Source organism: Tamandua tetradactyla, chromosome 11 (genome assembly GCF_023851605.1).
Source record: "Tamandua tetradactyla isolate mTamTet1 chromosome 11, mTamTet1.pri, whole genome shotgun sequence".
NCBI classification, from domain to species: Eukaryota; Metazoa; Chordata; class Mammalia; order Pilosa; family Myrmecophagidae; genus Tamandua; species Tamandua tetradactyla.
The window spans coordinates 66747151-66762253 of record NC_135337.1 but is presented as its reverse complement, the minus strand read 5'-3'; the positions used below and the strand labels follow the sequence as shown (position 1 = coordinate 66762253).

At 37.4% G+C, this 15103-nt stretch overlaps 1 protein-coding gene across 4 annotated transcripts in view; it reads right to left on the bottom strand.

The window, feature by feature from the left end:
• PACRG (parkin coregulated) overlaps positions 1-15103 on the bottom strand; it is a 544801-nt gene that overhangs the window by 228238 nt on the left and 301460 nt on the right. For all 4 annotated transcript variants that reach the window (XM_077120797.1, XM_077120798.1, XM_077120799.1 and 1 more), the window contains exon 3: positions 2321-2492. In XM_077120797.1, the coding sequence (XP_076976912.1) occupies positions 2321-2492 (172 nt within the window). The remainder of the gene's footprint in view (positions 1-2320; positions 2493-15103) is intronic.

Genomic DNA, 15103 nt, shown 5'->3' with positions numbered 1-15103 from the left:
ACAACGTGCTGGAGCTGTTCCTGACCCTGCCTAGTTAATTAGTGAAACTCCCTATGAAAAGTCTGACTCTTGTTGACATAAACAGATTGAGAAGAAATAACCTGAGATAGAGTTGGGATCACTAGATGATAGTGAAAGCCCAGTAAGGCGAGCAAGGATATTTACCATGATAAATTTTCAGTGCTTCTAGAACCTTAAATTAACAAATTCATATATAATTAATTTCCCCTGACAAATCAGGTTTACTGAATCCTTAATAATGTTTTCAACTCATCAGAAATGACCTCTAGTATGTGCATACTATAAATTTTGTCCTTTATAATAACATATCACCTCCCTCTTAACTCATTTAACTATCTTTAAAATACAGATCAAACTAATTGAAAATCAGCTCCTCTTGGCCTACAGTACTCAAGCTTGGTATGTTTCATTTGCAAACAGTAAAATCGAAATGTTACTGAGCAACTGTCTTTCTGTCCTTTAATGTCTCGAAGGGAGATGTAAGGAAGAGACAGCCGAGAAGGCAGTGGGCCTGACTCGAGCAGGTTATATTAAAGCAAGGAACAGATTTCCAAGTACTGCTGCTCTACTGGGGAGCACTGGAGGAAAAGGGTAATAGACCCTCAGATCGTTCCTGGGGAGAATGTTCTGGACCTTTTTTGTTTATCCATGAAACCCGTGCATCATCTTTTAGAAATGTAGAATTTTAAGTGGAATTTAACATATTCCAAAACTTGAGAACTGTTCGAATAAATCACACTAGAGAAAGGTCTGATTATTGCTCAGTCCTGTAGACCCTTCCTGAAGGCCTCTAAAGATCAGCCCTTCCCTCGGCTAATGCATGAGGAGAAAGGAAAACTGCTTTTTAATAAGGTCCCTTTTTAAAGAGTAAGTTTTCTCTCCACACTGCTTTCCACGTCAGGTGGCAATGTCCTTCTGCTTGGTTTCCTTTCCTCCACGCAGACCCAGCTCTCTCACGTCTGCGTGAGAGACATCAAAGCTCAAGGACATCAAAGCTTCAAAAGTTGATTTGATTTATGCGGTGATTGCCCAGGGCTGCTGAAAATCTAGAATTTGAATGCACTTTATTCAAATAAATAAAAAAGGTGATTGCGGTTAGATTAAATGATCCCAGTGGTGGAAAATGACCCAGTGTCGAACTATTTTGTCCTCGTCTTGGTCAATCTGCTGACACAGCGCACCGTGGAGAGTGAGGGAAGCGTGGCCCCGAGATCTGAGGACACCAGCTGGGCACAGGCCCTGCGTCCTGGAAGTGGTGATCCTGGGGCAGGAAAGGAGGTAAAACTTGGACTGGGGGATGCAGGAGCTGCCTTGTCTCTCTGAAGCCCAGGGGCAGCTGTGATGGGGAAAGGGCTGGGGTATCCCCGGCCCTGCATGTGGGATCCTCAGAGGCACCGGGCCTCTGCTTTCAACTGGCAGCAACAGCACATGAGAAGATGGGTGGTGAGGTCTGCGGCAGCCAGAACCTGTGCCGTGGTGGGCGACCCTCCCGTCTCCGGGTGGTGAGGGGTGAGGGGAGCCAGGCCTGGCGTCGGAGCGGAGGAGGGGTTGGTCCACCCTCTGAGCCTCCACCAGGGACGCCTTCATTGCGGTGACAGCAAGAGAAGGAGACTGGACCGAAACCAGCAAAGGGGCTGGTTCTCAAGTCCATGGGAGTCCGTCTCAAAGGGAAATCTCAACCCTGCCTGGAAGGGGGCTGATCTCAGACAACCAAACCCAGAGAGACCAGGCCTGAATAATCTCACCGGGGAAGGGAAGCGTCACCTCCTGACAGATAAGTTGACGAAGCCAGCGCCGGGGTACTATCAAAGACGGACAATTTCAAGTATTTGAAAACATTCTCTCCATTCTGTATGTTGTCCCCTGCCCCTTAAAATGATGCACCCTACTACCTCAAGGCTATGAAGCATTTCTGTGTTTATACTGTAACTTAAAAATTAGGCATGGCCTTTCAAAGGAACTTGGAAGTTACCAGCACGTTTTGCAAAGGAAGACCCATGACTGATCTCCTTCCGAATGTATAGATTAATGTTAATGTTTGATCATCACTACGAAGTGTTTTAAATAAATGCAAGCCCTATGCAATTTAGTTTATTTATGTGAATACGCTGTAGGGCAGTATCGATGATTGGATATTTTTGGAGGTTTGGGATGTCTTGCCTCATAAGTCAGTTAAAAAAAAAAATCCCCACAAAACCTGGGAATGGCCTCGGTCTGTTGTGCTTTATTGCTTAATTAGCAAGTTGTCAAAAAGCTAGACCACATAAACCAAGCCATGTGTTTTCACCTGTTCACTTACTTTTTATCGGGATAATGAGCTGCGGAATGACAGGAAGTATCTTGCTCCCCCCGTGTTCCAGCATGTCATGGATTCCTTGCCGAGCAAAAAACTCATAGGGAAATGTCATTTCACAAAGCCCATCAAAAAACAGTGGCAGATAATGATGGTAATCCAGCTTCTCAATTTCTACCTGAAAATAGAGATAGAAGAAATGCCACATGAAAACAGCATTCAGGGCAAATGCAAAGCAAAAGTAGCTATGCAACTCTGCAGCAACTTAGGAGAAGCAATTTCTTTAAAACTTTATGAAGATTTTATTAACCAATTCACAGGACATCTTGAAGCATGTCATCATGTCTCAAATCTATTAGCAATGAAGTTAAAGCCATTCATCTTTAAATCTTAAAAATCAAATCCCTTATCCATAATTAATCCACACGGGGAGGGTTTTAATGATGTGCTTAGTTATTCTTTTGTTTGTTTTTACCATTTGGCACAAATATGATATTAAAAAGGATTCAAGAGGTCCACAGTATGCATGGGCTGAAAAGATATATGTAAGAATAAAATGAAAAGAAAAATCGGTTGAAAGAGAATAAGACCTGAATTTCTAACAAGAATCTAATAGAGAATGCACATTAATATATTCTTGTGAAATATACATTCTTTGCTGCTTGGCAAAAATGGAAGTAAGGAATCAAGCATGATTCCTGGGATGTTCCCTGGAGCCTACATGACAAGGAGAATGTGGTGTCCTTGATAAAAAAAACCAGGGGAGATGCAGAGTGGGCTGGACTTGAATGGACATTGACACCTCAAAATCTAGATGTCTCAGACTTGCCTGTGCTTCTAGGAACACAGACATGCCTTGTCCCCACCCTCCATGTGTCCGTGTCCATCACCCTCAGCGACCCTCCATGACCACTGAACAGTTGCCAGCACCAGCAGGGAATGGAAATTAAAATTCTGGAGTGGAGGAAAGGGATGGTGACTTGGGAGTTATCCACATGTAGGTGACTTTTGTTCTAGCCTGGGTCCTCTCCTGTTTAGACCTGGCTCACTGCCTGTAAGGTGACAGAGCTGATGGTGACAGGGATGGAAATAAGCAGCAGCTCCAGACTGAGGAGGCAGCACATCTACACAGAGCAAGGCAAAGGTGGGAGTTTCCCTGGTTTTTGAGCCCTTATGAATGCACCCAGCTTCCATTTAGCACCTTCTCATTAGGTGAGGAGCCCATCAAGACGTTTGAGGAACTCTCTTATATGTTAGTAGGAGGCTTTAATACCCTCTGGCTGCCTGCCACTGGGGGTGAGGAACTGGTAAGGAACCCAGAACATTCCTGGTGTTTACAGGGAGTCTGAGTCTCCCCCTAGCAGAAGGCTGTGGCTGGTATGCTCTTGAACTGTCCATCTCAAATGCAAGTTCAAGAGGGGCTAGGGAAGTAGAGGAGGTCAGCCAAGCTAGGTCCTGTGAGCTCTGCTCCCCTCTTGGAACTGGAGCTTGGAAAACTAATAAAAAATGGAGGCATATACAGATTGATTTTATTTTACATTTCTTGTATATGTATAAAATTACTTTATTCAGTACAAGTTTATGGGTTGTGTATTTTATTTATTGATTGACTGATTCATTCATTCATTTGGTGCATGGCCCAGGAATCAAACCCATTTTTGAGGCTAAGCAATTTATAAAGAAGTCAGAAGAATATTCACAAGAGAATTTTTTTGTAGCAAAGCACTGCTGGTGATCCATGAGTTAGGAGGATTTAAAGATATTGAGCTAATTTCATACTTTCCCACTGCTCTCACTCAGTCTTTCTTTCTGTGTTGAAAGATGAGCATTCTACCACTGAATACCTGTGCACCCCAGGTTGTGTATTTTAATACTAAATTTCTCAAGGACTTTTCTGTATTTGAAAATGTTTTAGAACATTGTTTTGCATAATTTTAAAAAATCGTTTTGCTACATCATTCAGTTGCTAAATGTTCAATGTTATCTATTATTTTACCTTGTAAACTAACTTCATAATAAAAATGTCATCTGCACTCTATTTTTACTTACATTTTGGTATGTTTTGCTAGTTCCCTTTCTCTTGGCCTATTACATTTTTACTTTTCATGTGTATCTTATAGGTAGCAAATCATTAGATTTTGTTCTTTAATACAATCTAAGACACTTTGTGTTTTAATATACTGATGTAAGTCACTTACATTTATGATATAAATTGTCATCTTATTTTTTGTGTTTCTAGTCATTTTTCATTTATTTTTTCTTTTTACAGTTTTATTATGGAGGTTAGGTTTTATTTACTTTTTTTGTTATTGTTTTTGTTTTTCAGTGATTTGAAAGATAACACAACATGTTTATACATTTTATTGCAGCTATCTCACAGCTTCCTAAAGAATTTTCATAGTTGTACTTCTCTTTGAGAGAGGCAGTTAAACATTATCTGATAAATTCAGTGACATGTCAATTTTTCCTTGGAATTTTCAGTTTTGCTTGTGTGTGGTTTGGGGCAATGATACAAAGTGCATCAACAACAGCAACAAAAACTCCAATGTTTATACACCAGACACCATTGCAACCACATGGTACCGACTCCTGGGCTATGTTATTTGGCACACGAAGTTCAGCATTATTATAACCTCCTAGTGAATCATTCCATTTCCCTCACGTTCTTACCCTTTTTATTATCAATACTGCACTCTGCCATATTCTTACTTAATGTTGATATTGCTATGACTGGCTTTCCCTATGTATTTTTCTATACTTTTACTTTTATTTCTTCCTCTGTTATTATGGGTTAAGAGTGTCTTTTGAGTAACTTATTGGTGGATTTTGTTTTTCCCCTCCTATTTGACAATATATCTTCAAATTACAAACACTGAGCACCCACATGTTTCCTACTCTCAAGAAGCTTTGAAAGAAAGAAAAGTAACTGGAGAAAGGACAGAAGGAAGAAAAACAAACAGCAATTGATAGAAACACAGAAAGAAATACTGCAAGAGCATATGGGAAAGTACGAGATTAGCTCAATGCCTTTATATCCTCCTAGCTCGTGGATCACCAGCAGTTCTTTGCTACAAAAAAATTCTCTTGTGAGTATTCTTCTGACTTGTTTATAAATTGCTTAGCCTCAAAAATGGCAGAACTTGATATTTTATGTATATATATTTTTTGTTTGTTTTGTTTTGTTTGCATGGATAGGTACTGGGAATCAAACCCAGGTCTCCGGCATGGCAGGTGAGAATTCTGCCACTGAGCCACTGTCACACTGCCCTTGACATTATATTTTAAGGACACAAATTTCTCTAAGCACTACAGAAATTTTCTTTACTTGCCATAGGTTTTTTTTTTTTGTATGTAACTTTCTTTTCTCCCTATCTTCTAGCATTCCCTTTTTACTATTAAAATATTATAAAATGGTATTGATTTTGATTTGATAAATTTGGCCTACAGGTTGGTAAGCCCTCTTAAGTTCCCTTTAAGATCAGGTGTGTGTGTGTGTGTGTGTGTGTATGTGCACGCGCGCGTGCGTGCTCTGTTTTTAATATGCCTGACTTTAATTTAATGTATTCTAATTTTCCAGGAAGTTCCTTCTAGTTACTGCTCCATTTTCATGCTGTTGTTTTTCACAGTCAAGGTATTCAAAAGAATTCTCTATATTTCATGTCTATACTTCCTCACAGTCCATTCTTTTTTTAACCCATTTCAAATGGGCTTTGTCTCTAGAATTTCACCAGAATTGCCTTTATCAGGGTCTTTAATGATCTTTGTTCCATTCTCATCAGCATGATACAGTTGTCCTCATGAAACTGACTTCCCTTGGCCTCCTGACACCACAGCTAGAACACTATAGCCATTCTTAATTCCTGTCCTCCAAATCAGTTCCTTCAACCCATCAGCAATTCTGCTGATTCTACTTCCAAACAAATCTTTTTATTTCCTCCACTTTTCACTACTTTGCTTACCACCATTTTAGCCTAAGCCACCAATTTGCTTCACCTCATTTACTGCATAGACCTCCTAAACAGTCTCTCTACTTCTATCTTGGACCCCTGCTTCCATTCTCCACGCTAACAGGGTATTTCATCTGCTAATACTCCCAGCTAAAAAGGTCCTACCTCACCTATCTCCTGCATCCTTTCAGTTCATGCTATTTTCCTGCTGATTCTGGATGCTTTTTGATCCCTCAGGGTAACCTGGTCAAACATCCCTCCTTAGAGATTTTCTCTGAAGATTGTTTGTTTTTCTCTGTACCTCTCTGTTGCTGGAAACTTCTTTTCCTCTATGTTTCAGTTCAGTGAGGCCTTCCTATCGTTATCTATCATCCAGTTTGGTTTTCTTTGAGAGTCTTATTTATTCATTCATAATTACTTAAGTTCTGTTGTTCCGAGTGGTTGTCACTGCCTAGAATGGCAGTTTCAGTGGATGAACACTCGATTTTAATTCTGGCCTTTTGAATCTGTCCTCCTTGTCAACTTCTTTGAGAGCCTCCTCAGTTGAGAAACACTGACCACTGACCAGACAATAAATGACTATACCTACAGCTCAAGGTCAAAGACCGTGACAACTTCACACAGGTCTGGCTTCTGACACTGACTCTGCAGGAGGAAGGAGTATACACCTTTCTATACCTGTATGCACTCTATAGCTTAATATAGCCTGCAAACGAAATGCTCGTTTGTTTTCTCATTAGAATTACACTGATACATTTCAAGAAATCTGTGCATACTTTAGTAGAAAATCAAGATGGGCTACTTGGCGCTTCTATTTATCCTTATTTCACTGGAAATCATTTAGGACTTAATTGGTAGTTCTGTTAACTATTAAAATTTTAGAAGGAAAAGCTTATGTTTTTCATTCTGTCACCAAATACAAGCATATTAAAGTATGCCCATAAATAATATATTGACAATAATAATGCAAGTCCCTTTCTTAAAAAAAATCCAGATAATAAGAATAATTTAACATTAAAACCAATATTCAACAAAAGAGATGAATTAGAAGGTCCTTTATCTATCTTCTGTATGTTCATCACATCGTGACCACCAGCTCTTAGACTTCTGAATCACACTGACTTTTGTTCATTTGGAGTTACAAAATGTCATTTTATGGTTTATTTAGCAATAAGCCTTCCTGAGTTACGTGTTTTTTGGCTTTTAAGAAAATTAGTTGTAATGCTAAAGATTCAAATTGATATTCCCATAATATTTCTATAAAAATAGTCACTTAAAATTTTCTTTAATGCCAGAATTTCTTCCTTCAAAATTTATTCAAGAAATCTAGCATATAGAGACAACTGTTTGAAGTGGAACACAAAGCAAGGACTACTTTATATATAGTTAAAATAGCATGGCACTCTCTCTCTAAGCCAACTTAGCAGTTGAACTCACTGCCCTTCCTACCCCCATCCCCCCACAAGTGGGACCTGACTCCCAAGGGTGAACCGGGACCTGGCATTATTGGAATGAGAAAGCCTTTATGACCAAAAGGGGGAGGAGAGAACTGAGACAAAATAAAGTGTCAGTGGCTGAGAGATTTCAAACAGAGTTGAGAGGTTTTCCTGGAGGTTATTCTTATGCATTATATAGATATCCATTTTTTAGTCTATGGTGTATTGGAGTGGCTAGAGGAAGTACCTGAAACTGTTGAACTATGTACCAGTAGCCTTGATTGTTGAAAATGACTGTATAACTATATAGCTTTTACACTGTGACTGTGATTGTGAAAACTTTGTCTCTGATGCTCCTTTTATACAGGGTATTGAGATAGGAGTAAAAGAAAAAAGGATGAAAAATAAATAAATAATGGGGGGATAAAGGGTAAAAATTGGGTAGATTGAAATACTGGGGGACAATGAAAGGGAGGGGTAAAGGAGATAGGATATATGAGGGTTTTTAAAAATTATTTTTATTTCTTTTTCTGGAATGAAGCAAATGTTCTAAAATGATCATGGTGAAGAACACACAACTATGTGATGATACTGTGAGCCATTGACTGTATAATATGGTTGGACTGTATGTGTGTGGATATTTCTCAATAAAATTATTAAAAAATAGCATGACATTATACTGATTGATGACTACTTTGATATTAAGTATTTTTACTCACAGAATATCTTTTTATTGGTTTATATTTTATAACTTTTAAAGATCACATAGCACCTACAAGTTGATCTCTAAATCTTGTAGTGACCTTTGGTCAAAAGCAATAAAATTCTAACATCACCTGTCCTATCAAATAGAACATTTTATCACCATAACAAATGTGTAAGTTGGTAATGTCACACTGGAAGGTAAAAAACATGACATTGATGATTTTTGTTAAAAATTCAAATCAGAGACTTGCACTTACACTTCACAAATCCTTGCTTCAATCAGCTAATCAAATATCACTGTTGGTATTTGTATGACTCCAGTGATAATCCTTCAGGATCTTGCAAAGAAACATGCACTATTTGGAAAAGGTTTAATTCTCTATTAAAATGTTATGCCCTCCATTTGTACTTATTAGGATGTTTCTAAAATAAGGTATCAACTCAGTGGTTTTTGACTCTGCTGTGTTTTTTCAAAAATTTGTATAAATTATACCAGCCCTAAGCACTGTCTGCAGATGAGCTATCTTACTCGGTTCATGCATATATGTACTACTGTTTTTCAAATGTGTGTGGATGTGGTTGTGCTGAACAACTGAAAATAATTTATATCATTTTGTATTTCCTCCAAGACACTGACTATACAGCTAATATGTGAGAATACGTGACATTTTTAATGCTAAAAACAGACTTTAGAACACGAAAAAATGCTCTTGATTTACAAAAAGAAGACTGCAGGCAATATGGATCCCTCAACTGCTACCGAGCCTAAAAATATTTTTTAAACTGTATTAAAAACATGGTTGAGCTGAGGAAATGCTCAGATGCTAGAGATAGAAATGAAACTCGGAGTCGAAGAGGTGAGCTGGAAGTGATGCCATACGGCCAAGGAATGTCAGACCCAGGGAGAGAGTGTAAGACAGTCCCAGGATTTCAGGGACCCTGGGTACTGGCAAGAGAAAAGGATTAAACTGAGACTCTTGATAAACTGGGACCTGTGAAGATTGATTCCACCTGCGTAAGTGGAAATAGAAACTCTCCTTCTGTTATTTTGTGGAAACAAAAAGAGAACTCAATGTTTAACCAAAGTTCTGGATGGGAAATATCTCCTCTGAGGAATAAAAGTTCATGGAGAATTCTAAAGTTAAAAAAGTAATGAAAAAGAAAAGAAAAGGGCGGGCCGCGGTGGCTCAGCGGGCAAAGTGCTTGCCTGCTATGCCGGAGGACCTCGGTTCGATTCCCGGCCCCAGCCCATGTAACAAACAAACAAAATACAATAAAACAAGAAAATGTTTAAAGATGTTTCCCTTTCTTCCTTCCATCCTTCCTTCCTTCTCTCTGTCTTTCCTTTAAAAAAAAAGAAAAGAAAAATGGTCTCAGATCATGGAAAAGAAACCCCTGGGCCCATACAAAAACAAATGAAAAAATGTAAATGCCTGCATAGTCCAGGTACATGGAACTGCCATAGAAAAAATAACCCCTACTACAGATGAGCTCATAATAAAAAAATTTACCAATCACCATGGTGACAGAGTCACCATAAGGAACAGTCAATAGACCAGGGAGCATAGGAATGAGCACTGCAACTAACAACTGGAAATAACAGAATACAATCTGAAATGAAATCTTAAAAAATGCTTAGAACATAGAAGAATATCCCAGTCTTTAAGAAATGAACAAATAAAACTTCTAGAATTAAAAACGCATATAGTGCCATTAAATTAAAAATTCAATGGTTAGGTTGAACAATAGATTGGTCATAAATGAAAAGAAAATTAAAGATCTGGGTCACAGATATTATGAAATAGCTTACAAGGAGCACAAAGAAATAAGGCAATGGAAAATATGACAGGATTCCAAGAGACATGAGATGCTCCCACATGGAATTAAAAGGAGTTCTAGAAAAGAAGGGCATTATTTCAAGAAATCATGGTTGAGAGTCTTCTATAATTGAAGATGTGAATCTTAAGGTTGAGGACACATATCTAGACACTTTTTGGGAAAAAAACTATAAAATTCCAAAGTCAAGGTATAGAGTTAAAAACAACTAGAAACAAAAACAAGTTACATATAAAGGATCAATATTAAACTGAAATTACATTTTTCATCAACAAAACAGAGGCCAGAAGTGGGGAGGAGGGGTGGACATTTGACAGGCTGCAAGAGCAATAGATATTAAACTAGAATGCAATATTTAGCTAAATTATAATTAAAAATTAAGACAAGGTAAATTCATTTTTCACCAAGACTGAGGAGATTTTCTTTTTATCCATGGAAAACAAATCTCATCAAAGGGTAAAATGTATTAAAGATGGAAGCTTAACACAGGACTAAGAAATGAGATTCAAGAGGTAAACACATTGCTAAGGCTATATAGGCCTTGATTGTTAAAAATTTTTTGAAGGTAATAATCATAATAAATTATGATGGGATAAAAAATGGAGATATAATACTAGAAAGCAATAACAGGGAAGATGAAAGGAAGGTGATCTGAGTCAAAGTAGTGTTCTTACATCGATGCAGATGAAAAGTATTGATTTACTTTGTATTTAATTAAGTCAATTATGTGTATGAAAGTTAAGGATATCTGCTAAAAGAATAAAAATATACTTAATTTCCAAGAGAATAAACTAGTGTAGAGGGAATGAATAAAGCTCTGTCAATCCAACAGAAGGGGAGAATAGATGGAGAGTAGATCCTAGGGAGAAGATGGTGGAGTAGGGAGCTCCAGGATTCAGTCATTCCATCAAAATGACTGTGAGGCAGGCAGGAACTGTCTGAGACAACGTTCTGGGGTTCCAGAGACCAAAAGAACACTGTACAGCATCCAGGAAAGAGGAGAAAGATGAATTAACTACAATAAAGGACAGTGAGTTGGTTTTTCCAAAGAGACCAGATCTTGGGATCTGGTCCCAGGCTATCTTATTGGAGACATAAAAATCTGGTCCCAGGCTTTCTTACTGGAGACATAAAAATCCTCCTTCTCAAGAACACAAGTGGGCATGGCTGATCACTGATCATGGCCCTTGATTAGTGAATTTGATTGCTGGGCCCTGGCTCTGAGCTCCTATTTCAGCCTGCCCTGAACACAGGTGATGGCAGCCATTGTTTCAACCTCATCCTGGTGAGGGTGGAAGTGGGAGGAGATTTAAAAGTACAGTGCTTCCCTCAGGGTAGTGGGGAACAGTTAGATAAAGGAATGCATTTGCTAGGCAGGCCAGGAAAACACAGCTTTGGGAAGGTGTCAAAGAAGCTTTTAGTGTCCTTTCTGATCCCCTCCCCTGGGTACTTTGGAGCCAATATGTGCCCTCTTCATTGGCCCCTGGCCCTGTTTTTGCTGGGAAATACTGACTTGGAAAAGTCCTCTCTGCAGTGACCCTCTTCTGAGAATTTTCCCACAAGGCAAAAGCAGCTAGAGACAACTAAAGGAATGCAAAAATTATCGTGGCAAAGCAAAAACAGAACAGATCAAGATTCTCAGAGAAGGAACAGATAAAAGGAAGCTTTCTCCTGGAAGTGAAACAATTTCACAAAAAGTGCACTCTTATCAAGAGCAAGAATCAGATAAAGAAGAGCTGAAAAATCTGATCATTTAAACACAGGCCATTCTAAAGGTCTAGAATAAATTGAATCAGGTATCAAAGAGGAACCTTACCACAAAGCCAATCAACAATAAAACCTTAGGTGAGAGAGAGAAACTGACCTTGAGAGTAAACTCATCAAGATAATCAGATTCCTAGACTTCACTAAAAAAATTACAAGCCATACAAAGAAACAGGAAGATATGGCCTAGTCAAGGGAACAAACTAAAACTTCAGAGCACACACAGGTCTGGAACAACTAATCAGAGATGTTCAAACAAATCTAAATCAATTCAAGGAGATAAAGGAAAATATAGCGAAAGAGTTAAAGGATTAAGAAGACAATCTGTGAACATAAAGAAGAATTTGAAAGTATAAAAAGACTCATACCAGAAATTATGGGGATGAAAGGCACAATGGAGGAGATTAAAAATATACTAGAGGCAAACACAATAGATTTGCACAGGCAGAAGAAAGAATCAGTGAACTAGCAGACAACATTTGAAATCTTACAGTCAGAAGATGGAAAATATGATGGACAAAATTGAGTAGGGTCTAAGAAATTTCAATGACAGCATGAAGCACACACACATACACATCATGGGTGTGCCAGAAGGAGAAGAGAAGGGAAAAGGGGTAGAAAGACTATTTGAGGAAATAATGGCCCCAAATTTCCCAATCCTATGAAAGACATAAATATACATGCCCAAGAAGCATAATATCCTCCAAACAGAATAAATCCAAATACACCAATTCCAAGACACATACTAATCAGAATGTCAATGTCAAAAATAGAGAATTCTGAGAGTAGCAAGAGAAAAGCAATTGATCATATACATGGGCCCAGTAATATGACTAAGTATTGATTTCTCATTAGAAACCACAGAGGTGAGAAGGCAGTTGCATATTTATTTAACGTACTATAAGAGAAAAATTGCCAGCCAAACTTTTCTATCTGGAAAAACTCTCCTTCATAAATGAGGGAGAGTTTTAAGTATTCAAAGATAAACAGAAACTGAGAGAGTTCATCAAGAAGAGATCTGCCCTACAAGAAATAGTAAAAATCATTCTGCAGGGTGAAAGGAAAAGACAAGAAAGAGTAGGTTGGACTAGTGTGAATAAATGAAGATCATAAGTAAGGGCAATCAAAAGGGTAAAAAGAGAGATAAAAAGAAGATATGACATTTGAAAACCAAAGGATAAAATGGCTGAAGTAAGTATTGCCTTTACAGTCATAACATTGAATATTAATGGATTAAACTCCCCAACAAAAAGGCAAGGATTGGCAGAATGGATATACAAGCATGATCCAACTATATGCTATTTACAAGAGATTTAGCTTAGATTCAAAGACACAAATAAGTAGAAAGTGAATAGTTGGAGAAAGATACTTCATGCAAATAGTAACCAAAAAAGAGCAGGAGTAGCTATACTAATATCAACCAAAATAAACTTTAAATGCAAAACTAATAAAAGAGACAAAAAAGGACCCTATATAGTAATAAAAGGGGCAAGCCATCAAGAAGAAATTACAATCATAAATATTTATGCATTTAACCATGGTACCCTACAATATATGAAGCCAACACTAGCAAAACTGAAGGAATAGATGTCTCTACAATAATAGTTGGAGACTTGGCTATCCCACTGTTTTCAATAGACAGAACATCAGACAGAGGATTAATAAGGGAACAAAGAATTTCAAAAATATGATAAATGAACTAGACCTAACATATACATAACATTGCAACTCAAAACTGTAGGATGTACATTCTTCTCAAGTGCTCATAGATCATTCTCCAGGTCAGACCTGTTGGGTCAAAAAACAAGTCTCAATAAATTATAAAGACTGAAATAATACAAAGCACTTTCTCTAACCATAATGAAATGAGGCTGGAAATCAATAACAGGCAGAGAACTGGAAAACTGAAAATATTTGGAAGTTAAACAACACACCCTTAAACAATCAATGAGTCAAAGAAGAAATATCAAGGGAAATGAATAAATATCTTAAGATAAATGAAAATGAGTACTAAAACATATCAAAACATTTTGATTTGTGATGGCAGTGCTGAGAGGGGAATTTATAGCCCTCAATGCCTATGTTAAAGTAGAAAAAAGTGCTAAAATCAAAGACTTAACTGAAGGCCTGGGTCACCTAGAAAAAGAACAGCAAACTAATCCAAAGCAAACAGAAGGGAAGAAATAACAAAGATTAGAGCAGAAATAAATGAAATTGAGAATAAAAATCAACAGAAAGAATTAAGAGAACCAAAAGTTGGCTCTTTGAGAAGATCAATGAAATTGACATACCCTTATCTAGATGAACAAAGAAAAAAATAAAATTAAATTAAAAAAAATCAGAAATGAGAGGGGGGACATGACTACTGACCCCACAGAAATAAAAAGGATCATACAAGGATACTAAGTACAACTGTATGCCAACAAAATAAACAACCTAGATGAAATGGATAAATTCCTAGAAACACACAAACTTCACTGACTCTAGAAGTAATAGAAGACCTTAAAATATCATTTACAATTAAAGAGATTAAATCGGTCATCAACCAACCCCCTCAAAAAAAAAATAGCCCAGGTCTATTACAGGTGAATTCTATCACTCATTCCAAGAAAAATTAATACCAATATTGCTCAAACTCTTCCAAAAATTGGAAGAGAAAACCCTACCTAACTGATTCTATGAGCCCTAATACCAAAACCAGATAAAGATACTACAAGGAAAAAAAATTAGAAACCAATTCTCTTATGAATATAGATGCAAAAATCCTCAACAAAATACTTGCAAATCTAATCCAACAGCATATTAAAAGAACATATATTATGATCAAATGGGTTTTATTCCAGGATTACAAAGGCAGTTTAACACAAGAAAATAAATTACTATAATACACCACATTAACAGAACAAAGGGAAACAATCACATCATCTCGATTGATGCAGAAAAAGGCATTTGCAAAAATTTAGCATACGTTCTTAATAAAAATACTTTGAAAAAATAGGAATAAAAGTAAACTACTTTACCATGACAAAAAGCATATATGAAAAACCTACATCTAACACCATACGTAAGGGTGAAAGATTGAAAGCTTTCCTTCTAAGACC